The sequence below is a fragment of the Anopheles darlingi genome, chromosome 2, assembly GCF_943734745.1.
Source record: "Anopheles darlingi chromosome 2, idAnoDarlMG_H_01, whole genome shotgun sequence".
Lineage (NCBI taxonomy): Eukaryota > Metazoa > Arthropoda > Insecta > Diptera > Culicidae > Anopheles > Anopheles darlingi.
In genome coordinates, this window is record NC_064874.1 from 85,395,247 (window position 1) to 85,421,901 (window position 26,655).

The following is a 26,655-nucleotide window of genomic DNA, read 5'->3' on the forward strand; positions in this document are numbered from 1 at the left end:
GTAAGCGTTTTACGGCGTGTGTTCCAAATCAACCGCGACGGACTGAGACGCGCCGGAAGCCGGCGTCTCGCTACATATGTCTCTCGACGTGTTGCGTCCCAAAAGAAGGCATAATAATCGGAGCTAGTCAGCTGACGCAAAAGGCCGCTAGCTCGCCATTTAATACACTCCCAATTCCGGGATGCCCTGTTAAAAATACATCCGGCAACTATTTGTCCCAGAAAACCCAGACAGAGCACGAGGTTGCATGCGACTGTGTGCGCCTGTGTGTCGTTGGATCCTCTCGCAATCAATTTGCATCTCGCACATCCGCACCAAACCGCGGCCTACTGCCGCTGCCAAACTCGTTGCTACAAGATTGTAGCAGCTAGAACCCACTCGTCTCTTCGCACCCCAAAAACCTTTCAACGACCGCGCCTGCTGCTGCTGCTTCTGTTGCTGGAAGCTACAAAGATGGTGCGTAGACGCATGACATTTCGCAAACTGCGGCTCTCGAGCAACTCGATCAGCGAGCCGAGAAAAACAAACACGGGATCCAAAAAGGGAAAATCTAGTGCCGGACCAAACGAGATCAGTCCGATCATGACCATTCGATGGCATGGCTTCCGAGCACGTCGGCTGCGCTCACGATCACACCGGCATGCATGCACGGGGCCGGTTGCGCTGGTTGAGCCGGTTGTTTACGCGAAATGGCTTACCGAATGGCACATAAACAGAGCATACTGTACATGACCTGCTGCTGCTTCTGCTGCTGCTACGTGCGCTACCTTCGCCTCCGGCTGTTATGCTGTTACCCCCGTTTCATTCATTGCCTTTCGGTCCATCGCATGATGATCATGCTTCGTGCACGCCGAAGGCAGCAGATGCGTGAATTGATCCGGCAAACGATGAAACGCCGGAAAATAAATAAACATTCCGCGGCAGGAATTCGTGCGTTTTTTTGTGAGGGCGCCTGTTTTTTTTTTTAGTCCCAAACACCATTTCACGTCAATTGTTACGCTAACGAGCGGGTATACATAATAACTTTTTTTGGGATGGGTTTTCAACAACTTCGCTTAGAAATGAAACGTTTCTAAAGTGGGAGCATATTGGAGATGTGTTGGATTTGAACTCATCGTTTTTCCCGTGGCATTCATTTTGCGACAAAATGTCACGAACCATTTTGTCGCAGTCTGGTAAAACAAGTTGCCAAATTTATAGCCAGTTTAGAATCCATTTACATTTCCATCGGAATGTGTCTCGTTTCCCGCTGCCCGAAAGTTCGGTATTTCTGGTTTTTGCAAAACAGATAACGACGTTACCGACCTTGTGCACCTTGTTCCGACGAGTGTGTGGGACCTTGGTAGCATTCCATTCCAGCAGCAAATATAACTCCTTTATCGCGGCGTGCTCCTCAAAACAGCAAACGCATTATGCAAAAATAGAGAGAGAGGGAGAGAGGGAGAGAGGAAGAGAGAGGGAGGGAGGGAGGGAGAGAGAAAGAGAGCCATCGTGCACGCAAATAACAACCGCCGCGAGTTCTCGCCGAATCCAGTTCCATCAATGGCGGAAGAAGACAAACAAAAATCGAAAAGCGAAGGCCAAGCGGTGGGCCAACGTGTCGAGTATAAATATCTTCCAACGACTTCAGCACGATCGACACGATCTTCTGATCTTACACGCGCCGGCACCGAGTGCGATAGATGGGAAGAAACAAACGAAAAAAAAGTAAACCAGACCACAACCAGTCAGGCATGATGATCTTGCTTCGCTGCCATACCCAAAACCGGCACGATCGCCGCTGCTGCTGTTCAAACCAGCGCGCGGCGGTCATAGGGATGGTCAACAACAAACGGGTCCCACGAGCTCCATCTGCGATCCTCAATTGGCATATGTTTGGCAATCAGTCGTTGAGCGCATCGTGTAGCCAGTCAGCGAGAGAGAGAGAGAGAGAGATGCAAAGAAGCGCTGAAGAAGTTGTCACCATGATCGCGAATGCATGTCCATGCCGTAGCGCGGTTGTTTCCGTTGTTTGTTGTTTGAAAATACTTTTTATTTCTTTTGTAACTTCCCACCTTCCACGATCACGAGCCGCGCGGACGCACAAAAACAACAATTCGATGTGTTACAATTAGCTATCTAAGCGTCTATCTCTCCCTCTCTACGTCTATGCTTCACTTGGGATTGTCACAAACTTTATGTTAGTTCGACTTCTAATCTGTTGTGCACTTTCTAAAACGAATCCACCAACTAACTTTTCTATCCTGAACATATCACGTAACGCTACATGAATAACCTAGCACTCTCGCTAGCCCGAGGCACACAAGACGAGGCTCGCTCGTTCGCACCTCCCTCCGCCCTAACACAAGAACTGAAATAGGCCAGCACAGGTCAATAACAGTGGTCATGGTCAACCCCTTATAAAACGTAAAAAATTGTGCCTGCGCACATTAAGCATTAAAATAACCTTGTTTTTGTAAAATACAACGCTAACGCACACGTAAAGGCACCGGAACTGGCACGGAAAGTGCCCGGAAATGATGTTGAGTTCACCCGTAAGGCAGTAGAACGTGGCAGAGTTAGAACCTTGCAACCACATGTTTTTTTTTTCGTGTCCTTATCGTTCTTATCAATCGAGAGAGAGAGAGAGAGAATAAGAAAGAATCTCTTACTCTCTCTCTCGGTCATACACACATTAAAAGCTTCTCCGTCAGAGCTTTTCGCAGAGCCTAACAAATGTCAGCTCTCCCCTTTTAAAGAGCTGTTGAAATCAAAGCATGCGCCGCCTGCCACAGGCTCACGCCCCATTATCGACTACCTTATAAAACAAGCTGTACACTACTAAATACTAAGGCGATACTAGCTACTAACTATTCGTTCATCGTCGTCTTAAGAATCGTCGTAATTCGGTTTTACATTGCCGTTTCTAATGGCTGTGAGTAGCTGCGACTGTCGGCGCTCAGCATGACCGGTACCGTACCGGCGCCATCAAAGTTAGTCTCCAGCAGGGCCTCCGATTTGGAGCGCGCATAGTTGGCCCTCGAGCCGGGCTCCATCATGGGCGACACCGGCACCGGCGGAGGCGGCTGTTCGTCCGATGACTCGTACACCGTCTTTGGTCGCTGACTGTCACCGCGTAGTGGTGGTGGCAGTATCGAATCCCGTTCTCGACCCGGCGTCGCGTACTTCTTCACCGCTTTCATGTAGGAATCGGGACGACGCATCTGTTCGGGCTCTGGTGGTGCCGGACGTCGCACCTGTATCGTGGGCTGCTGGTATACGTGGGCAGCCGGTGGTGCGGGTCTCGGTGGGGCCACCAGTGTGCGTTGTAGTCCAGGAACACCGGACGCAGCATACGGTGGTACGACGCTCACACTGGAGATCGATTCACTTTGGGAGGTTCGTGCTGGTTGGAAGCTACTGTGACTGATCGGTGACGGTGGTTCATACTCGGGCAGATGGTTCTTCAGTTCGCTGAGGAAGGACAGCTTATCGGGGACGCGCATCGGTAGCGTGCTCGAGTTGCCATAATAATCCGAACCCGACTCTTCGATCTCGCCCGGTGCATGAATGATCGGTGTGTCCTCGTTGATGGCAGCGTTGAGCGAGTTGTTCCGCGTTACGCCGGAATAGGTGGTTGACGTATCTCGGAAGCCTTCGTTGCGGAAGGCCAGTTCGATGGCCGAGCTACCACCGTGACTGTTGTACTCCGGTACACCGTATACTTTTGTCTTCAACGGGATGCTACTACCGGTGCCATTCGCCAAGTACTCCCCTCCTACTCCATTGCTTTCGCTGTAACCAAGCTGACTCTTGAGTTGCTCGGCGTATTCGTTGCTGTACTGTTGCTTTTGCTTGTGATCGTACATATCGTAGCTCGTTTCGGTGCTTAGGACACTCTTGTCCACGGATTCAATCGATCCGTTCGATGCCATTCGTTTGTAGTCGTTCGTTGTGGCCGTTCTTAGCGTATCCGTTGATCGTGACATCGCCTAGAAGATGGGAGAGAGAAAGGAAAGAGCTCTTTAGTAAATATCTCTGCAAGACACACGTACGCCATTCCAAAATCGCAAGCATCAGCATCACACGCACGAACAAATGTTAACGGACAGGCAGGCAGAAGACAGAACATGCCTAATGATTAGCGAACTATCAAACACACGGATAAATACACACTGGACTTACTACAGCGCATTTCCTTTCGTATTTATACATCTGTTGGCTGCCGAAAAGGTGCGAGAAGATGATCGAAATGTGAAAAAACATGATGTGCATCGAATGGTTGTGCATATGTGCATCGATGCAAAGGAACGAAGTGCCATCGACTTTCTTGGCTTGATCGTCAAAATAGTAAGCAACAGGATGCGATCGTAAACACTTACATAATTGCGCCTTCGAAGGGATCCCTGCGGATCGATGCTATTCAGACTGCGCATACTCTGCCGTATGCTGTTACGCCGTTGAAGCCGCTGCTCCTGTCGGTACCGTGACTTGCAGCACCAGCAAATGCACACGACGAATATGAGCACCACCACCAGACACAGCGCCACTATGATGCCAATCACTTCCACACTGGCCGTCCAGTGAAGTGGATCAATCTCAACCTAAAATTGAACAACAAAATTTCGTTAGTTAACCAGCGACTAGATCATATACCGATCGTGAGCTAACCTTTGGATCGATTTCACACAAGAAGGCATGCCGGTTGTGGCACTCCTCCACCTCGACGTTCCGATAAATGAACGAAGTACAGCGATCGATGTAGTTTGCATCCTGCACCCAAACGCGCTCCACGTTACGCAGATAGCGTGACTGATGATCGAGGAACTGCCACAGCAGTGTGGTGTCCCCGTGTATGAACGGTAGTGAGGCGTTATCGGACCGGCAAAAGTCTCGAGCCTCCCGGAAGCTCATCGGTGCACCGACGTACATGTAACAGGTATCGATCAACAGCGTCCATCCTGGTGGACATTTGCCATCCAGCACGGTTTGGTTGTTCATATGCAGCGGTTGGTACGACACTTCCAGCAGCTGCGGATCATCAAGACGATCGCGGATACGCGAACTAACGGCCAGCGTCTCGTTGTAGCTCCAGTAGTTGTGCCGGGCATCGATCTTCGTCTTCCAAACGTCCAGCGTGCTACAACAGACAAAAGAAACGTTACAAGGAGTGGCTAGGCGACCAAAAAAGGAAACATTTCAATCATTCCCCATGCAGAAGCGACCCAACACCATGTGCAGCCCAGTATAGCTTGTAGCCTGTAGCGATCAAGTACAGACACTGCACCTACCTATTCCAGTACTGGAAATCAGTTCTGCCGCGGGCGACGCCACGTGGTTGTTAAGTAGAAGTAAATAGAGAGATAGAGATATAAAATACAAAATAGCATGCAAAATTTTGACATTTTTTTTATCTAAAAAGGTATATACACGCATACACACTAACGGAGTCATTGGCCGAAAAGGACTACGGAATCGGAAGGACTTACTACTACTCGTTGTCGTTGTCTCTGGGTTAGTTTTCGGAAGACGTTACATTAAATTGAAAAGAATTCTTTTCCCACTGCTTGGATACTTACATCGACCGATTGACGGTGATCATTTCGTAATCGTTGTCCGGATTGGCGAAGATGTTGTCGACGTAATGCTGGCCAGCCGTCCCGGCGACGATCGTTGCTCGGCCCTCCCAATCGGTGGCCACATTGCTGCAAAAAAAACGGAGCATGTGACATCATTTCTAGATTCTTTTTTTCGTAGCTGACTCTCGACGTTACTTACTCATAGAAACCATTGTGTGTCGTGGTTTGGTAGATCGGCAAGCGTACCCGATCGAAGCCGGATACCTGAACAATACGCAGGCCACGGTTCCGGTGGACGTAGTTGTGCGTAAAGTTAGACACGACCTGCCGCAATACGATCACATCGCGGAAGGTAGCATCGTTCTGGGTGATGTAGTTGTTGTGGATGATCACCTCCTGGTATGGGGACGACTGACGTCCGTCGACGTAGATTGCTGGTCGATTACGATTCCGGGCGAATAGATTGTGATGTAGCCAACCTCGCAGCGAGGTGGCCGAACCACGGGAATCGGCACGTATCAGTACACCACCCTGATTGCCTTGTATGAGATTATTCTAGAAAGACAAATTGAACAAAATCATCAATAGTACTCCTCTGATCGCCCTCCATTTCGACCGAATCCTTACTCTAAAGTGCAGCGATTGCATATTCTGAACGTCGATCCTGATGGCCGATTCGCAGGATGAGAAGTTGCCGTACAATTGACGGCAATTGCGTAGAACACGGTTCCGTTCCATCGTCAAAATGGGCGATACCTCACCGACGGATGTATACTGCAGGGCGCCACCAACACATCCCGTGATCTCCGTGTTCGATATATTGTGCTGTGCATCGCGATCTGCAAAGCAAAATAGAAAGGCCATTAGTGATTCTAGACTTTAGCGACCTTCCATGGTACTTACTGAATCCAATCGCTGATATGGGCAGCGTGACCACTTCCGCGATGAATCCGTGACGAGCCGGTGCACCACTGGCAATCAACCTCACACTGAGCGCCGGTTCGATCGTACGGAACAGTCGCTTCTGATTGTCCGAATCCGCATCAACCGTACCGATAAGCCGGGACGATACATTGTAGATGTCACCATCCATCAGCTGGATCATGTCTCGCCGTCCATACTCCTTCGAATGGTTAAACAGATTCGACTGCAGCAACCGGAAACCGAGTGGCTTCACCCGGTACGCACTCTTGAAGATTTTCACACAGTTCACCGGATTATTGTCATACTTGTAGTACACGAGCACCCGTTCCTCGAGCGTAATCTCCTTGTTCGTATCACAGATGTCGATGAGCGAGAATAGATTGTACGGTAGATCGAGATCCTTCAGCGGGCTGTAGCTCGATTCGTCGCTCTCTCGTCCCTCACCGGTCAGCGAGATCGCGTTAATGCCCTGACCCAGCGTCCGCAGGATCTGCAGATGGTTCAAATGGATCGCATTGGTCGGCGAGATCAGGTTCACTCCATGGTGCGCACTATCCCGGATCGTCACCGACGTGATGCTCGGATTCTTAGCGATCGTCTGAACCGCCGGAGACTTCTCACCATGCAGCATACCGGCCCGTTCGATCCGCACAAAATCCATCACACTTTCGACTGGCCGATTGATGGAATGTGTGATTGCATCGTGAATCCGATGTTCGTACAGGCTGGCCTCAAAGTCCGGATTAGCGAACCGTACACCGCCCCAGTAGGTACGCCGTTCTGGCTCCCCGTTGCAGCTGATAAACACAAACTCCGAATCCCACTGACACTCGTGTCGCCGGCCGTACAACTGTCCATTCAACCGCTCCGGACACTCCTCCAACCGCAGCTCATCACCGTGACACTCCATCGGTTCAACCCACGACCAGATGCGCGTCAGTGAGTTCGTGTGGAACTCGATACGCCGATCGTGGCCAAAGAACACATCCAACGGATCGTACCCCAGCTCACGGCACACGACCTGAGCATTGCGCTCGGTAAAGCGACGATCACAGATCGGGATCCACTGGAGCGTCGTATGGTTGTAGTACTCTAGGAAGCCTTCCTTTGCCCGTTCTGCCTCGTTCTCACTCATCGAACAGTTCCGATTGGTGCAGAGCCGGATCGAATCGTAGTTCACCATGTTCTCCAGTGATCGCTCGACACGCCGCAACCCTTCGGCAGCATTCTCGATCGGTTTCATGATCACCTCCGCATCGCTAGTACCCCGGGCGAGCAGCGTACCGAGCACCAGAATGCCCACGTTCGGTGCAAACTCCATCACAACGCCCGGGAAGATGCTGAACGTAACACCCGGCATCACGGTAATGTCCGACCGGATCACGTACGGTTGATCACGGCGATAGATCGCCAGATCGGTCAGTATCCGGCCACCGAGCGCATCCAGATCGACCGGTGGTTGTGGTCCCGTACTCACCGAGATACTGCCATCGGTTACATCCTCCACCAGGTAAGGCCTGTACAGAGCCTCCGCATGATTGTTCCAATCATCGAAATCAAAGATCCGCCTCCGGATGTGCAGCTCGTCCATGCTGCCCCACCAGTTCTCGCGCGCATCCAAATAGTTCCGCAACCGGGCGGACTTAACGCCCGCAATCAGATCGTAGTCTTGCTGATTGTTCGAGATCACATTCCGATAGATCTGCACCTTCTGCACACCACCGAACCCAATCACACACGTCGGATCGTTCGCATTGCTGCGTTCACCGCGGATAAAGTTTCGCATCGACGATCCTCGCGCTTCCTTCAGCTGCTCGTTACTCTCGACGTGATTGAACGCGAGCAGGGCTGGGATTTCGCCCAGGATTTCACTCTGACTGTCCGATCGGAACTCGACCATATAGCTACCGTAGTTGCGCGTGATCCGGTTATTATCGATCCGCATTTTCTTCTCCATCCCCCGGAACCCGATCAGCCCTTGGGCGCACTGGTTCTCGGTAAAGATGTTACCGGTGATGTTGATGGCCGCGTAATGGCCATCGATCAGTATGCCAAACTTGCGATTCCGGGCCCACGTATCGTTGCCCAGGTAGACCGAATGTGTAAAGTTTTCGTTGTACTGCCACACGTACGGTAGGCTAAGCTCGAGCCCACCGAGTGAGTTACTTTCGACCGTTGTATCCTGCAGGACGTAATGGAAAAGGTTGTTGGACGAGCGAAGATCCTTCGAGAACTGTCGTACGCCGCGGCCATTGTCCCGGATCATGCTGTTGTTCACGTGGATCGTCACTTCGGAGATGTTGCTCACGTGTACATCCCAGAACGGTGAATGGATGAACAACGCTTCCTCACGATTGTGGCTGATTTCACAGTTAACCAACTTAATGGACTCGTTTGCTTTGCGCAGATACAGTTCACTCTTCTCCCCCAGGTATCGGTTGTAGTACGTGCCCGTGATACCCCGGAAGTTGCGCTGAATTTTCGTCGATGTAACCTGCAATATCGGTACCGGACCACGCACGATACGATTGTAGATGTTCTGTACCGGGGCCTGTATCGAACGAAGCACCAACACGGCACCACCGAGAGCATTCACGCCGCTGCGATACTGCAAGATCGCTCCGTAGCTGCTCGTCGTCAGTGGAAACACCGATAGATCGCGGTTCACCTGCCAGATATCGGACTCGGTGCTACCCATCAGCGAATCGTAGATCCATATGTTCTCCGTCGAGCGATTTTCGATCGGATTGAGCAGCTGTATACCGATCACATACCCCGGTTGACAGCGAATAGTGATCTGACGCTCGACCGGATCGTTCCTACGGGCCGTCGTAATGATATGCTTGATCTGCCACTGATCGATGTCGATGTTCGTGACGCCACCGTTCTCGGGCAGCAGAATCGGCCGGTAATCCGAATCGTCCACATTGAAATCCGGAACCATGCTGAACCAGCTGGTGATTTCGCGTTGTTCCGCCGACGACACTACCAGATCGTGATTGATACCGGATCCTCGGTTATCCTTGATGATGCTACCGTGCACCTTCAGGCCGAGCTGCTTGATGCTAATACCATTCCCTCGGTTAGCGGAGAATTCCGAGTTCTTCACGTTGTTCACCGACGAACCGGCGTAAATGTCCGAGTAGATAATGCCCAGTCCATCCTGGAGGTTCTCCACAACTCTCACACTGTCCAGATTGTGGCGTGCCAGGTCCATCTGAAGGGCCGGTTTGAACGTGTTCGTCACGTAATCGAACAGACCGGCCTTCTCGATCGTCACGTACTGTAGATCGGCTCGTTCGGCTAACACACCGAACCGTAGGCCAGCCCAGGCACCTTCGTAGCACCGCACACCGACATCATTCTCGTGGCCACACGATTGTTCAAACTCTCCTTGGGAAGCCCTCTCGGCACGACACTTGCTAATGTCGATATCATGCTCCGTGCAGCGAACGTTCGACAGCAGAACGTCTTCGGTCGTTCCCGCACCGGGCACCTCCGAACGTTGAAGTCTCCAATCCATCGGATTCAACGCCAATCCTAGCTGATGGCATACGAGAGCTGCATTCGTGATGGTCCAACCATAATCACATACCGTACCCCAGACACCCTCGGTGTACACCTGCAGCCGTCCTTCGTGATCGTTCTCACCACCGACAAGCCGTACCGGTACCTTCGGGATCTGCGGTTCCTGTGGGGCCTTCTCTACGATTGACTCCGTTTCGATGTCCATCGCGAACTCGGGATCCTCGGCGATCGCTTCGGTCGTATCGTTATCCACCATCACGGCTTCGCGCTTCAGCGTAAACAGAATATCGTCCGGCGAACGTCCCCGGGCCTCCAGTTTCCCCGTCACCATCATGCCAACACTCGGCGCGAAGTTCAACGTAACACCCGAACTCAGTATCAGCTTACCACCCGGGCGTACGTTAATGTCCCGCTCGACGGTGTACGTGCCCGAAGGGAGTATCTCCTGTCCATCGACCTCACCACCGATCCGTTCGCTGCCCTCTTTGTGGAAGAACGGTACAAACTTCTGGTACTGTGCGATCGTTTGAGTGCCGGGGTTGGAATGATGCAGCAGATACGGGAAGTACTCGATCTTTGCCAGATCGTACCGATCCTTCCGGTGGAACAGACGATCGTAGATCTTCTCCTCATCCTGATTCCCCAACCAATTGTACGTCACGTTCAGCGCCTTGCTCTGATCGGACAGCTGCGAACCGACCTCATACTGTGACTCGTGGTTCGAGATGATGTTCCGGAACACATCGACATTGTTCGATGAAATCACAACCGGTGCCGCCACTCGGGACCGTGGATTAAGGCGCCCTTCACCACCGAGACCTTCACCTTCCGCTTCCAGTGGTCCAAAGGCTTCCTTGATACGATTGCCCTTCACGAAGTTCCTCGTAAACAGCATCCACTGCGTCTTGCTGTCCGTGTTCGGCGAAAGACCAAGCGAAGCCACATAGATGCCCTCGTTCTGCATGAAATGATTATGCTGCACGATCAACCGCACGGGCAGGGCACGGAATTCTTCCCAGGCTCGGTTGCGCGTCAGCAACGCACCGTACCGGCCCCGGGTGAAGTGATTGAACTCGATGCGTCCCTCGAGATTCAAAATCGGACTAATGACGATCGCTATCCGGTTCGAATACTCAAAGTTGTTGTGCCCGATCTGCAACCGCAACCGTTGGCTTTCCTCCGTTTCAAACCAACACGACTGAATATCAATCGCATCACTCTTACTATCGTTGAACCAGTTACCGGTCACGTTGACCCACGCATCGCCACAGAAGTTACCGTGCAGTATACCGATCTCCAGATTCCTCGCAATACTCGAATACTCGATCGTCGACGTCTGGTTAAACTCGAGGAACTCCCGCCGATCCGTGGTCGTCTGGTTGAGCCAAATCGCGAACCCGTAGCCACGGTTCGAGCTGACGGAGCTACGCGATACGTTCCGATTGCCACCGTAGTAGGTGATATTGATACCATCGCCCTGATTGAAGCTAATCCGCGAATCCGTCACATTGATATCCCCAACACCGCTCGTCACGTGCAGTCCCGCCACATGCCGATTGTTCGAGATCGTCGACGAGTGGACGTGCACCTGCGATCGCAGATTGTCCACCGCTATCCCACGGCCACCATTATCGACGATGGTCGCTTGCGTCACATTCAGATCGTATGCCTTCGTCTGGCCCGATGTCACTCGGAAGTGAGCCAAAACGGCGGACCGCGGATCGGCACGCAGCTTAATGAACAGCTTCTCTCTCGTACTGGTCACACTCTGGGGTCGAGTCGAGTTCCGCACATTCCAAGTAGCCAGCAACCGATCGTTCTCCGACATTCCATCGTACACCGAGATTTGGGCCGTTTCGTTCCGCGTCACCTCGAAGTACACAAAGTGCATCGTCAGCACATTCCCTGCGCCCGTTTCGAACGATCGGGCACACTCTTTCTGCGAAAGTGCGAACGGTGACTGCTCGAAGGAGAGCTGCAGCGGATAGATCTGCCAGGCCGTCGTCGTCAGGGTGCAGAAGTCAAACACCTTGCTGCGATCCGTTCGCTCGGAGGCTCGCAGATCATGCCCAACGTACCGGATACCATCGGCACCGTTCTCACTCACGGTTACACCCTCGAGATGGGCCGAACCGTAGCTCGAGTTCATAAAGATGCCAAAACCACGGCTTCGTCTTACGGTCACATTGCGGAAGCTGAATGCTGCCTCATGCCTCGTTACGTTGATACCGGTATACGAGGAGTGGTCGATGCTCACATGATCCAGTACCGGCGGTACACCGAGAGCCGCTATCGCCGATTCAGCCGTACCACCACGGCCCGTTCCTGCGCGCACAATGTCCACATGGCGCAGATGCGAAAGCGAAATCGAATCATAACGCACGTGGTCATGGGAAAGTGTTTCCTTGTTTTCGGCATTTTCAAACTTTAATCCACGCCAGTGAGGAGTCACATGGTCGAAGAGTGGCAAACACTGCACCCCGATGTCACTATGGTAATCACACACACCCGAACCGATCTGTCGCGTACTCCAGGCACAGTCGAACAGTGACGCTTCCGTACCGTGACACCGGGGCTCTTCGTACAGTAACCGAGGTTCATAATTCGGGATGCGATCCATCCAGTTCCAGAAACGGCCACCCTTGTAGCCCATCTGCCGGCAGGTCGTCTCATAGTCCGCAATGGTCCAGCTGGAAAGGAAAGATCAGGTCGTGAGTGCGATGGTCGATTCGGAGCAGTTAGCTCGAGGACTTACTTCTTGGAGTTGGAGCACACCGATCGCCACTTGCCGCGGTTGAGCAGCTGAAGCCGTCCAGCCAGTGGACTCGGACCATCGACCAGCCGTACACCGACTTCTCGGGGATCGGCCAGAGCGTCCTCGTAGCCAGTGTCTGGGAGGGATGTGAGCAGGATTTTGTTCTCGGCAGTTCCCTGGAAAGGAGACGAATTGTGTTATTATTTTTTTTATATATCTTGTGTTATAAATCCTCAATCAAATCAAAGTAAGCAAAGATCCCACGCTACTAGATACGAACCGAAAACCGAATCAAATAGAGATGCTAATGCCAACCATCATTCTTCATTACTCTATCTCACACAATTAATTTCCATTTTCTCCCCCCGACTCTACCAACTGCGAACTCTCCCGTAAACATTTCACACCTCGTCAACGTACGCCACACTTACTGTTGACTCATACGCATCCGGTACGTCGGGTCCAGTGGCGCAGGTGGTGAAGCGAACCGGCATGCCGGTCACTTGAGCCAGCGCATGTTGCATAATATGATGGCCAATTATGGCGAGCATCATCGTCCGCCGTTTGCAAAAGCCGTACGCCGTCCATTCGCATTAACCGGCGGTGTGTTTGCAGGAGAAACAACGGTCCCGCTGTGCACCGGCAGTTCGCTGCAAACCAAGCCCAACGGTCTTGCAGACGGTTGTTTTGTTGACGTGAAATACGACCGGCCAGTCAGCCAACCGGATTATGCTTACGCGAAAGTGACGCAGCAAAGGTGTTGAGCGCGGGCCTTTAAACGGAGTATCGACTTGCGCACACTCTAGCGCAGTAAAGCAATAAGCAATTGGCAATGAAAGTTTAACAATGTTTTCTCCTCGAGCATCGCTAACAAGCGAAGCGCCATGCGTTGCTTGTTTAGCTGCTTGTTTTTTCAAAACATTTACGTGAATGCTGGTTAGTGCACAAGACGCAGCTGGATGAAACGGCTCATCCCTTGCATACACCCTTGAACGCTTGCCGCTCGGTGTGGTGAGGCTAAGCATACCGTAACGGTTCTAGAGTCCACCAGCAGCACCTCCGATTGGTTCAACCATTTTTTGCGTCTAGTATTATGCTCGATCGCAGGCCGCTCGAATGTTAATGTAGGTCAGTGTGATGGCAGCAGGCTGTAAAACGATACCATCGCAGTGATTCCGTACTGAGGGAGCTCTGGCTGGCAATACGCACTTGACCGATGCGTCATGACGGTGATCGCAATTGAGTAACGGGTTCTCCGGTTTATTTTTTGTAGCAAACATCGAGGTCAAGAATTACTCAAAATAAACGACTTGAGGCCTTCATTTACACGCTTCTTTTGCATTTTTTGGGTGAAAGCATGAAACAATAATTGAAACACACGCCATATGTTACTATGGAATGCGTGAAAAAAGGTTTGAGCAATTGTTTCCTCACTTTTTACATTGAGGAGAGGAAATTTCTAGCCGCATATCGATGAAAGTATGTTTTGCTAGCATCATTTTCATCGCTTCTCATTTTCCGCGGGGTCAAAGAGAGGATAGATTGAATCAGTCATTATGCGGTGTTCGCCTTTCTTAAAAGCTCCCAAATAACCGTGCAATAGTGAGACCTTTCCTTCCATTATCCAAATTGGCAAAGATGACCGGAATGGAATGAATAACAAATGTCTGCCAATAAATCGTGACTCGTTCATTACCGTGCCCAGCGTGAAGGTAAAAGCGAGATTAAAGTATCCGGATTCACGGACCCGAACGACTCGTGCCACCGAACCGAAAGCACCCACATCATAATCAATCAACCGAAAAATGATTTCCTCTCTCAAGTTTCACCTCATAAATAAAGCCATCCACCAGCGCGTTCAAGCGAATTGCGAACCGATTGTGAAGTGATTGAAAATTCCCGATCAATTTCCTTTCACCATCCTGTTGCGCATGTGCGCGTGTACTGGAGGGAGGGTAAGAAGGGGGGGGGGGGGGATGAAAACACCCTCGGGAAAACAACCTACTGTTGGTGGCAGCAACCGGTCGTAGCTCGCAGAAATGCAATATAGACAAGTGGCGCAACAGGTGCCGCCACACATCCGGTGCTCGAACGACGGCATTCATAGTAATGCACCATGGAGAACCGGTTATTCCCGATTGGTTGGTTGCTTGGTTGTGTGTGAGGCTGCGCCTGCTACCTGCGTTGTAATGATATCCATTAAATACCGGGTAAGTAAAGTATGTCGTCGACAGTAGGCTGTGGCGCCAACAGCCTATGCTGCGATAATTTAATTCTTTTCAAACATTTTTAACTTCATTAAATTTAAATAGTTTAGGTCATTAGCATAGGAAATGTCAGTCAAAAGCCTCCCGGGGGGATGCAAAGCGGCTTCATGATTCACCGGCTACATGCATATTGTGCTCGGTGCTACCTGCTGGTCATCTAGTTGGCCTGCTGTGAGTCATTCGCACGAGAGTTGGAGAAGCATCACACGGACCGGATGACTCAGATGCAGCACGCTCGGATCTCACGCTCCCCGCCCCGGGTATTGAGCCTAATGGTTCAATTTCGCTACATTTTACATCGTGTCCATCGTAAAACGGTCCCCTTGGGTGGCACATTCCCCTACCGACCTATGTGCTCCGGTGGTCACATTGTCCAATGTTTCATCTCGCGAATGACGTGTTTATGGAGCGCGTCACCGTCACGATGCGCCCGAGTGCGTGCAGACGCCCCATTGTGCGCGATCACGTTATGGTCGATGCTGGGTGGGATGTAGCCCATTTTTTTCGGGAGGGGTCAGGTGAGAATCCCCCAAAGCATATTTGGCGAAACAATGGCAATCCAGGGTAGTACCAGGCACTGCCGGGAACCGTTAGCTCGAGGGATCTGTCGCAATACCACACACAATCCAACCCATCAAGTGGCGAGCTTAATTAATGACGGTTGACCTGTCTGTGAACTGCAATGCACGAGTCCAGTCACTACCGAGTTCTTTCCGAGAATCCAATGGACGGATTCAATTAGCTCATCGTATCGAGCCCTTCCGCGAGGGAGCACGTCCGGACTGACAAGACGCTCTCGGTACAATCTGACCTTTCTGGAACCGCACCCGAAGCCCTTTGCCAGTTCGCTCCGTATTGCTTGGCGACAAAGGTCGAGGTTAATTGATTAACAACATCTTCCATGCAGTCGTACAGTGGATCCGTCGGTCTTCGGGACCGAGGTTACGATCGTCTGCTACGATCACAAGTGGTCGGTACGACAGCACGCGACGGATATGCTGCTACTGTTGATGAATGAAACTTTATTTACGGCCCCCTGTTCAGGGGGGGCCAGGTTCGCCGAACACGATAGTCTACTCGAGCGTGAAACGGTCCGTTACCCCTTTTATTGTTGTTCCAGAGATTGAAGCCCAACCAACCGTGGTCTAGCTGTGAGGAGGGCCCGAAGAACGAAACCAGTTCTAAGTGTTTTATGTGACCCAATTCACACATCCGTGGCCGGTAGCCAAATCGTGGCCGCTTACGTAGCTAAGAAAGATCAAAATTAATTTGCCATTTAGCCACGCTGCTCTGGTGGCGTTACGTGATCGGTAAACCATCATCGGAACAGCAAAAAAAAGCAATCTCTTCAGTTCAGAGACTGTTGAAGATTAACGAATTACCGAACCAAGCGAAATCGAAAGTTAGCTAAAATCGTTTCTCTAGTGGGCGCAGTTTGCCATCACAAAATTGGTTTCATTTGTTGGTCGTAAGCGCTACACTCACAAGCAAACACGGAAGAGCTGCTGTTGATGCTGGGAAAATCGTTTCCAGCTATTGCCGTTTTACATACAATGGCCAAGCCATTTCCACGCCAAGCCACGGGTAGCTCTCATGAATCTCTCGAACCCTTTGCAGCCGAATTGATGTAATAGTTTGTACTACGCCATAGCCATAGCAGGTTTTAGTGCGTAGTGAAGGCTATCTGTTTAACGTTATCGCGCACTACATTATGCTACTGACGTGGCATACAGTACACTACTGTACGCCAAACACAGGGGTCCAGTTAACCTAAGCTTCGGTTAATTGATTAATTAGCACCGTTCTCGCTGGAGGACTTAAATTAAAAATTACGAAATGACATCGACCATACCTCCATTCGGTTAGAGCGGAACCATTTTATAATTTCAATTGACTGACCCGCGCGGGGGTAAGGTTAACCATCGGGCGTGATAATCTAGCGCAATCGGTACTTTCATCTTGGCAACCGATGCGATGAACCCAGAACAGAGCTAGAGCAGCTTCTCGAAGCTCCTCAGAACGCTCGGGCCACAAATAAAAGAGAAAAGTCATGCCACTCTCCGTATCCGTTCGTTGCTCCGCTAATGAGTTAATTCAATTCCACTCCGACTCCACCAAAAAACCCCGGACAGATGGTCAGGCCATGCCATAAGGGGGGAGGTCGGTACGAGTGCGAATAATTTCATGCTACGGTTTGGTGGTTTCGCTCTCGGGAATCTAAGTCCATATCTTGGCCAAACCGGCGCGTGGTGCGCATGACGATATGGTGCCAACCGACCATTCCCAACAATATGATCGTTCCACACCATGAAAGCCCATGTTTATGGAACGCTGCCCACGGGATGGTTTCTGCGTTCAATGGCTTCTGGCCGCCGTCGTCGCCGCCGGATGTTACGGACCCCCCTCCCTTCCATTCCTGTACCTTCCGGAGTAGACGCGGGGGCCAGGGATAAAACTCACTCCAGAAACACCAATAGAAATGGCGAGCGCACGAGACGACCGTGTAGCCGGAGTTGATTAACGACAAACATACGACCGATGACCGATTTATGGGCCAGATTTTTAATTCTCCTCCCCTTGTGGTCGCTGCCAGCGGAAACGGAACAAGAAGAGAGGTGGCGCCTTTCTTCCTGTCACATGCCGTGCCACTTTCGCATACAAATACCCACTTTTGTCGGGGACAACAATGGAGTACCGATTACGGGTTCGAGTAACATAATATTAAACAGAAAAATCGAAAGTAAGAATGTAAATATCATCGAAACTGATAACATTATGTTCAGCGGTGGGAATCTCTAGAACATATATTTACATAAAACCGGACAAAGGCTTCGCGTACTGTTGTCGTCGTCGCCGCCGCCGTGCTTTCGATTTCCATTTCTCGGAAACGAATCATACTCACACCCGGAATTCTGATTTCAATGTTTGCGTTAACCGTAACCTGAGGTCTTACCAACTGACTTGCGACATCCATCATACACCAACACCCTACGACAAGGGCGAAATGGTCGTGCAAGGGCTACGATCGCGCGCACGCCCATGATACTCCGTGATACAAACGGGGCGTACGAACGATAACGCACACCCCGCAAGGTACTGGCACCACCACCGACCGACACACATGAAAACAGGTGGACGAATTAATCAAACATTGCTCAACCCCAAATAAACACTATCCGCCACTACATGCACCGCGGCACAACGACTTCCAACACAACGACGACCAACGACGACCCGATAAGATAAGGCACTCGAAGGGTAGGGCGAGGGGCAGGGGCAGGGAAGGGAACAGCGTACTCACCATGGCCACAATAGAACCGCGCACCGTAATACCGACCATCGGTGCAAAGTGTATCGTCACACCCGCTTCGATGATTAATCGTGCCCTCCGCTCCACCTCGAGGTCCGTCCGGAGTGAGTAAGGACTCTCGGAGGCCCGCAGGACCTTCTCACCCAGGACGACATCGCCCACGATCTCGGTGTACTTCTCGGTACCGCTCGCCGACACCACCGAGTGATGGGCACCGTCTTGACCGAACTGATAGTGTGAGTCACTAGGGCCGCCATGATGGCCACCAGCGGCACCTCCTTCTTCCTCTTCTTGATGGCCGGGAACGATGTGATTCGTGATGATCTCCTTGCTGCTGGGGCTTGGTATGTGCTCAAAATCACGATCTGGATTTTGGTTATTTGGAGGCGGACCAGCATCAAACACGTCGATCTCTTCCACTTGACACTGTACGGCGCTCGCCAACAGGACGATCAACAGGACGAGGACACTAGCACCGGCTTTTGAAGGATCTTTTAGACGATTCTTCCAACACTTCACTGTCCTTCGAGCACCACTATGGTTGGCCATATTGAACACACACACAACACACACACACCCTTTGGGTTGAATTCTCAAACACTGCTCTTCACTCACTTCTCACTTCCTGCTTCCAGCTGAAGAAGTACTTTTCATTTGCTTTGCTTTCATCCAGTTGGATACACTCGCTGGCCACATTCCTCGTTAGCTCATCACACGATCCGCCCGGAACGGCAGAATCAAGAAGGCGTTTACGAGCAGCTGACGCACACCGGAGCTGCTACTGCTGCTACTGCTACCACTCGCGTACTAATCGGAACTGACACTCACTGCTCACGAGCTCGCACGCAGTCGTCGTCGTCGTCGTCTAGCTAACAGCCGCGAACAACAGCGCGCAAACGAACTGCAATAGAAACAGATAGACACACACACAAGCACAATTAGAGAATGGGGCGGAGGTGTTGGAGCAAACGATAACGCACGGCGATAAGTGCACTAGCACTCGATAAAGACGCTACGAATATGCTACGATGCTACACACACCCCAGACATCTCGGTCGGTCGGTCGGTCGGTCCGGTGTCCGGGGCGTGTTGGGCGTGAACCACAACACCTGAACCCATTCTCCGCCCCGGGGGCCACGCTATACCAACATCAACTCATCTCGCGATCATCTCGCGATACCTCACGAGTACACCGTCGAGTGTGATGAAGGTGGGGAACCGGTTTTCACTTCGGGCGTTCGCTTCTCGCGGGAGGCTGTCTTGAGCCGGTTGTTTGAAGATCTCGATCCAGGCGAGGTCCGGGGCAAGTGATGTAATTTCGTAATTTACTCTCACCCTCCATCGTAATGGCTTCCGAAAGAGGAGAAGGTGTTGCTCTGGCTACGAAAGAGGCTTTTCTGCCGGAGCAAGCGATGATGTACGGCGTGAAATGGGTTTGTTGTCGGATTGAAATGGTTACTCCAGAGCACGTAGTAACCATTGGGATTTTTTTTTTTGGTTTTTTTGAAACACTCGCATATTGGATACTTGGATTGCTTTTACTTTAATAAAGTTGAAATGAGTTTTCAGTTGAGTTAAAGGCACCTCGGAATCAGTCCGAAAGATGATGGTACATCATCCTCGAAGTAAATCATCCTCATTTCAATCACAAACCCAGCTCTCAACAGCCCCCGGCAGACGCACTGAGGCGCATTATGTAGATCATCATTTGCGGCACTCCGGACAACCGTTAGGACGCACCCCTCAGCATCGCTGCACCGCAGACGACCGAGAGTTTGTCACCGAGAACGGCAACGTCTAATGAAGAAAGCTGACGAGCTAAGAAGACATACGAGGCTGGCGACGATTGGCGACGATTGACGCCTCGGCGAGCCGGCTGGCTGCCGTCTCGCCACGCACTAATGAGAGCACCGCACCGGCACCGGATGGAAGTGCGCCTCAGCAACATCATCAACAGCAACAGCGTGAACTGCCGCTACTGCTGCTCACTGAGCACGGACAGATCTTATCCAGGGGGGCCCACGTTTGGTACACTTTCTGTTGCTGCTGCTGCTGCGGATTGCGTTGCGGTCGCACCCCTGGAACCACTCCAGCCGCCTGACCTGCTTTTCGTGGGGAGCCCAAAGGCCCCCCCTCGTTCGGTTGAGTGAAACACCACGAAAATCGGGAAAATTGATAATGTGCCCGTGCAATTTACCGAACGGCTCCCGAACGAGGGCGAACGAGTGGCTGGCTGGCTGGCCAGCGAAGTGGCACACGCAGACCCTGTGCGGGAATATCATTCGGAGAGCCCGTCCGGCTTGTGGTTGCCCTGTTGCCGATGCCGATGCCCGGGAATGCCGTCAAGCTTTGCGGCTTTTGTGGTGGAAGTGAAAATTTAAAGTGTGAAGTAAATGGTTAAACACGATGGATGGCGATCGTCCAAGGGAGCGCGTGTTCATGTAATTGTGATGAAACTCCATTTTCTACTACATCGCAGTCTCCAGGCCTTCGTTGTACGTTTGCTGAAGGTAGACTTGAGTGAGAAATAGCTTGTAATACTTCTTTGAGAGCTGTACTACCTTCAAAAAACACGAACAACCCACGATCGTTGCGAAGAGACGAGCAACGCTAACATGTCTACAAATTCGAATACCAAACCAAGGTTTAGCTGTGTCAACTGTCAGTTTCCAGATGAATGCAATGAAATCTAGTTGGCCATGACTGTTGGTTTGACTGCCTTTCCATCCAAGTATTACGGCTGGAGTTGCAGTCTGTCGGAAGTGAAAGGTTGAGCCCAGTGACCCCAGCGACTGACCTAACAAATCCCATTTTCACGTCGTGTTTGAGACAAATTTTCCTCCCTGATCCCGCAGCGGCAGCAGCAGCACTACCGATGCAGAGCCTCGGAGAGCTTCAAACGCATTGTGCTTCCCATTCGAGCGCTATGTTCTCCGTCTGGTGCTTTCACTGATGGCCTTTTGCATCACGAGCCTCCGAGAGGCCGAAATACCGTGATGGCCTCATGAACTTTGAATAAGTTTCGTGCCAATGGAAATCAAGAGAAAGATTGTAACGGAGCGAAACATGCGGCGGACACGGCGGCAGATCATACCGAGCCGAGTGGTGGTGGCAGCATTCACGATAAGTGATCTTTAGCTAAGGAGGGAAAAACAATGGAAAATCTGTGCCGCGAAAGTGGCGTATCGCTGCAGCGATAGACCGATCGGATGTCCCACGGATGAGGGGACAATGGTGGGAGTTAATGGGCACATTTCGGTCACTTCGGTGGGTTGGCGTGGGCACGCATATTTCACTTTCATGCAATCACTGCAAAACCCATACCTAACCACGAAACCAATGGGAGAGAGACAGATGGCATTAGGAAGAGAGGGGCAAGCTTACCCTTTAATAAAGCAATGAGACAATTATTCCAAAACGCACAACAATGTCCGGACTTCAATAAGTCCCCGTTTTGCAGATTGATGTCATTTTTTAAAAAGGGAAAACTCTTCCTAAGTTAAACTACTGTCTGGCGGAGTGCGAGATGATAGATAAAATTAGCGACAGCATACGAAACGCTTTCTATGCGACTCGGTTCCAGCAGTTGGAGCGTCTGCTAGCTGGCCATTAGCTCCATCCACCTCACGGTGTGAATGATCAATTCGAAACGAAAGCCCCTGATGCTAACGAACACTATTATTCCGTGCACGTGTGAGTCACCAACGGTCGTCACCGGACGACGAACGCTCCGGTCTTCGATTAAATTGAAAACGGATGCTCTCCCCATAGCGCGATATCATGTTTCTTCTCACGCACAACAACCAGTCCGTGTCCGGTGCTTCTGGCCCTCTGTAGTCCTCTGTACTACTCACAACAAAGAAGCCCCAAAAAAACAAACAACGAGCTTCAGTAGCCCAGATGGGTTGTTAACTTCTGATAAGACATGTTTTGTCGAGCCAAGGAATGTGTGTCTCCAGAGGGGAATCACTCAGACTCGGCCGTTAGAAAGCCGCACCTAGAATCGTTTCTTGGCCAGTGGCCGGGGCTGTTTATGTGCACGCTTCATTCATTTATCTGGCTTTGTTTCCTCTCGTGTGGCGCGATCGTTTCTGAGGGAACAGCGCGGGGAGTAGTAGATGAATCAACCAACGGCGCCGTCGTCGTCGTCGTCGCGGCTGTCGTTAACATCGTTGCAAGCGTGTGGCGTGGAATTTAACGCTGACTCCGATGACCTCGCCAACGGCAAAGTAGTAGGAATGAGAGGTATGGCATTCGCCGTACGTCTCGTGTTTCTTATTGCACAGCATAAGAAGGGGAGGGCATACCGACACATGGGAGGTTGTACTTTGCGACGCCTACTACGAGCGATTGTGTGTGTTTTTTATGTTGAAAAGCTGCCAGCTACAGCTGTGCCTTTGGGGAGCTAATGATCTACACAGCCGGTGACTTCACCTTTACTGCACTGCGTTGTAGTGTGATGCAGATGCAACGGTGTGCGATGTGTGTTGCTTATGCACACAGACGGTAGACGTGATCTTGAATCAAGCGCATTGTTCCCACTTAATGAACTTAACAAACTCACACCACTGTAAGGCACCACTCTATGGACTATGTGGTTCCATTATTCTAAGGGCATAAGAAGGTAACGCATCACACGACAAACCACAAACAACGCTACGAACGAACCACTCGCGATCACACACGCGTTCAAGTTAACGAACTTTTTCTCGAAGCAACTCTCGAAAACGGTTCCGCCGAAAGCTGGCTCTGGCAGGTCGAGTATTCAAATATCCACGAAACCGCTCTGCGCAAGCGACGCTCGAGGAAAGACGGCGAACACGCCGCAGAAGTCAACGTCTTCTGGCGAGCCCCGGAAAACCCACAAGAAAGCGCAGAGCGCGATAACTCGAAGAAGAGGAGAGAACGAAAGAACTCAACGGCCGCCAGACGACGAACCCTGCGGTTCCCTGCGGTTGATTCTCCGTCTCACTCTTGCAGACCGCGGAGTGAGACAGAGAAAGAGCACAGAGAGATCATTTGAAGGCCATGGAGCTTGCGGACAAACTCGTTCTCTCTTCGTTCTTGTTCTCGACACCACCCCCGGGGGGGGAGGGAATGCGAGCTCCAGCTCCAGCAGCAATTCTCGTAACGCCCGCCGGAGATGCCTCATCGAGCACGATCCACGGTCAGTCCATACAAAACTCCAAGAGGTGCTGCGGTGTGTTGGGGAATGGAATAGAAATCCTACCAAGCCCCGGAGAGCCTTACGGCCCAGTCAGTATCGTGCGGTGCCAGCCGAGATCCGGGCAAATGCAATTACGGCTTGGCAGTTGGCTTGGTCTGCCGCCGCAAGGATGGTGGAGGTAAACTTGTTTTAAATTGCCTTCGTCATTATGCCGTTAGAACGCGCGGACTCATGCCATGGCAAGGAGCAATGGCGTAACCAGGGAGACGGTCTGAATCACGGTTTCGAATGGCTACAAAGTTACAAATGGCGAGCGTGATCGAAGTAAGCTTGCATCAACCTTGAACATGCCGCGTCCGCTGCAATTTATTTTCGTTTGAAAATATTTGAAAATTCACCGGAAAAAGTCTGTGCTAGCAACACTGAAGTCAAATCAACATTCAAAACATTCCGTGAGTACGGTTGCACGATTGGCCAACAGCCAGCTTTTCCACCACCGGCTGTGGTCAGTAAACTCCCGTGCAAGGCAGCGTCACAAAACATTGACCCAGCACTTTCTGCTCCCGCATTTTCTGCTGCTTTGGCCGGGCATTCCGCCACCTCCAACCAGTTGTTGGGGAGGGGAAAGTATAAACAACAATGAGTTCCGAAACAATCAACCATTTCCGCAAAGGCACAAACACAAAGCGTGCGGAAAGTTCCCCCCCAACTTGTCTCCGGTGGTGCGTTTGCTGTGTTTATGTTTTCGATTCGACTAACGGAAAAGCCACCCAGTTTTTTTGGGGGGTAGTAAACGATGGAAGGGAAGGTTTGGGGCACCGGAAAAGTCCGGCCAAGAGAGATTTTATCTAGAAAGATTCTTTCTGTGCTTGTGGATAAACACGGCACTATCCAGTGTTTATCTTGTTGATGGAATCACACGGATGTTGGGAACAAAGTAAGTCTTGATGTATGCTGTCACTCGAAAGGAACGTTGATGTAATGTGAGAAATGGTCCCAGCAAGCAGCTGGACCGTCGTCAACCATTGATTTTCCCTTCAAATCGATGCTCAGCGACCTACATATTCGCGCCGGCGGTCGCCGCACCATAAAGGATACGACGCCAAAAGGGCAGGAGGGTGAGTCAGACACCGACGACAGCATGGCGCCACCACGCCAAGGTCAGGGGAGCACAGCACAAAGAAGGCAAAATACAGACAGTGTCTGTGGCTGTCGTAATCCCCGTGTGCAACGCAAATCTCTGCATTCCCCGAGTACGCTTTGGCCTCCACTATTAATGGTGAGGGGTGGCGCGACGCATAGCTCACACGCCGTTGTTGGCGCCTTAAAAGGGCCGCGTACACGCCATGGAAGGAGGGTGACTGTCTATTGCGAAACCTCCGACGAAGCAGACGACGAACCCCAACGGTGGGACAATCTTCTAAACGTTGTGCGCGCCCAGGTGATGGTGTACTCCGCGATATGGTCGAGATTCTGCGCCTTCTGCGATGCTGCACCATCGTCACGAAGAAGGAGGAGAAGCAGGGGGGGGGGGTCCAGCAGCAAATCAACAACACCACCAACACCGGAGAGTATCGGAGTAGGCTACATTCCATGGGGAGGGAGCACGGGTTAAACCTGTTCTGTCGCTATCTCGCTTCTTCGGTCCGTCCGACAGAAGGAGAAAGCGAATCGCCACCGCTGCCACCGCAAAACAACAGACGCTGCTCCTCACAAACACACACACACACACACACACAGACACACACAAGCAGACACTAACACAGGTTAGGGTCACAAGATGTAGGGAGTCAAGCCCCAAGCACGACGTAACCCGTTTCTTCGTCAAGGGGAACGACAAGATGGAGCTTCGAGAATACGCCAAGACAGATCGAAGGAAAATGGAGTCGAGCCACTTAATGAGAACCAAACACGCACACTCCTGCTTTGCCAGGATCCTTGTTGCACCGTTCACCGTTACACCATTCATTCCTTCTACTCCAGGACACTACTCACGTAAGACTGCTACTGAGGGTGCGGCTACACTACCACCTTACTGGTGGGGGAGACACAAACAAACAAACAAACCTGTAACCACACCGCAGAAGGGCACACCGCAACAGACCGCACGAACGACGCGAAACAGCAACCGTACCGCGACGCTGAAGTGAACGAAGTGAACTCCCTGCGACCACCAAGATGCATAGTAACCAAAGCCCCAACCAAGACTCACTCTCTTTCGCTCTCTCTACCTCTCTCTATGTTTCACGCACACCAACAAACGGCTACGCAATGCAATCATCGCCACCCCTTGGCAGGGGATGCACATCCCCTCTAGCTGGGGTCCACGGTACGAGGGGGCTTGTGGTCATCAACGGGCGCTGTCCGTTTGTCTTTGGTCCGGCACATTGCTGTGTATGTATGGAGAGCACTACAGAGAGAGAGACCATCGGACAAAAATAAGAGAGAGAGAGCACGGGACGACATGGCGCGTGGAGTGATCTACTCTGAGGAACGACCATGGATCACGTCATCGTTTTGAAGCCGCCGCCGGTTGGACGGCTCACCGGAGCATGCCACGGATTGAACGGATTAATTTAATTATTCGAAATAAATTACTGCTTAACGAGAGCGCGATGCTGCAGGAAGTGCAACGTTCCGAACCCCCCCGCAGGCGAATCGATGCAGCACGACGCAAACGGTCATCGCCAACCATCCATCCGGTCCGGTCTGGTCTGGTCCGATGCGGACCCCCTGTGGGTCTTCACCATCCTATCATTAAGCTGTATAACTTTTATGTTTGAAAACCATCGATACGCACGCACGCACACCGACACACGTGTGGGTTCTAGCAGGTACATCGTCTCCTCATCACCATAAACCGAGGGAACAAGAAAAGCGAAAGGGAAAAGGGGCAACGACTAAGCACGACTCTTCACGTAGCCCTCGTGTCGCCAGCGAGCGCGCCGGTGCAGTGGACTGTTTACATCGTTTCATCGGCTCGCCTGATGATGTCCTTCTTTCCACACACACACAGGTGGTGTGTCTGCAGAAGGGACGCCGGTCTCGTTATAGGGGAGAGTTCAAATGAGGTCACTCGGGCGTGTCGTACCTGTTCGAATGCGTCCGCCTGTTCTGGAGTTCGTCTCTTGTGTGGTTCACGTGCC

At 51.5% G+C, this 26,655-nt stretch overlaps 1 protein-coding gene across 4 annotated transcripts; it reads right to left on the bottom strand.

Annotated features, from left to right (window-relative positions):
* Positions 1–1,984: 1,984 nt before the first annotated feature.
* Positions 1,985–25,656, bottom strand: LOC125951526 (protein bark beetle). Of its 4 annotated transcripts, none has more exons than XM_049680418.1 (11): positions 25,577–25,656; positions 18,334–19,243; positions 12,766–12,941; positions 6,462–12,700; positions 6,186–6,397; positions 5,758–6,113; positions 5,559–5,684; positions 5,271–5,294; positions 4,651–5,119; positions 4,362–4,583; positions 1,985–3,971 (listed from the first exon to the last, which is right to left on the bottom strand). In XM_049680418.1, the coding sequence occupies exons 2-11, from the start codon at positions 18,889–18,891 to the stop codon at positions 2,892–2,894; spliced, it is 9,462 nt and encodes a 3,153-aa protein (XP_049536375.1). In that variant the 5' UTR covers positions 18,892–19,243; positions 25,577–25,656; the 3' UTR covers positions 1,985–2,891. The 4 variants fall into 4 exon arrangements, with proteins under 4 accessions (XP_049536375.1, XP_049536373.1, XP_049536374.1 ...); XM_049680416.1 differs by having other exon boundaries at positions 25,505–25,656; XM_049680417.1 differs by having other exon boundaries at positions 25,427–25,656.
* Between the last annotated feature and the right edge of the window lie 999 nt (positions 25,657–26,655).

Bases quoted from the DNA above. Each gene is read 5' to 3' on its own strand.
- LOC125951526 (XM_049680418.1), bottom strand. From the start codon at position 18,891: ATGGCCAACCATAGTGGTGCTCGAAGGACAGTGAAGTGTTGGAAGAAT. The intron at 12,701-12,765 runs GTAAGTCCTCGA...TTTCCTTTCCAG, and splicing joins GTGTGCTCCAACTCCAAGAA to CTGGACCATTGCGGACTATG. The intron at 6,114-6,185 runs GTAAGGATTCGG...TTGTCTTTCTAG, and splicing joins TGCAATCGCTGCACTTTAGA to AATAATCTCATACAAGGCAA.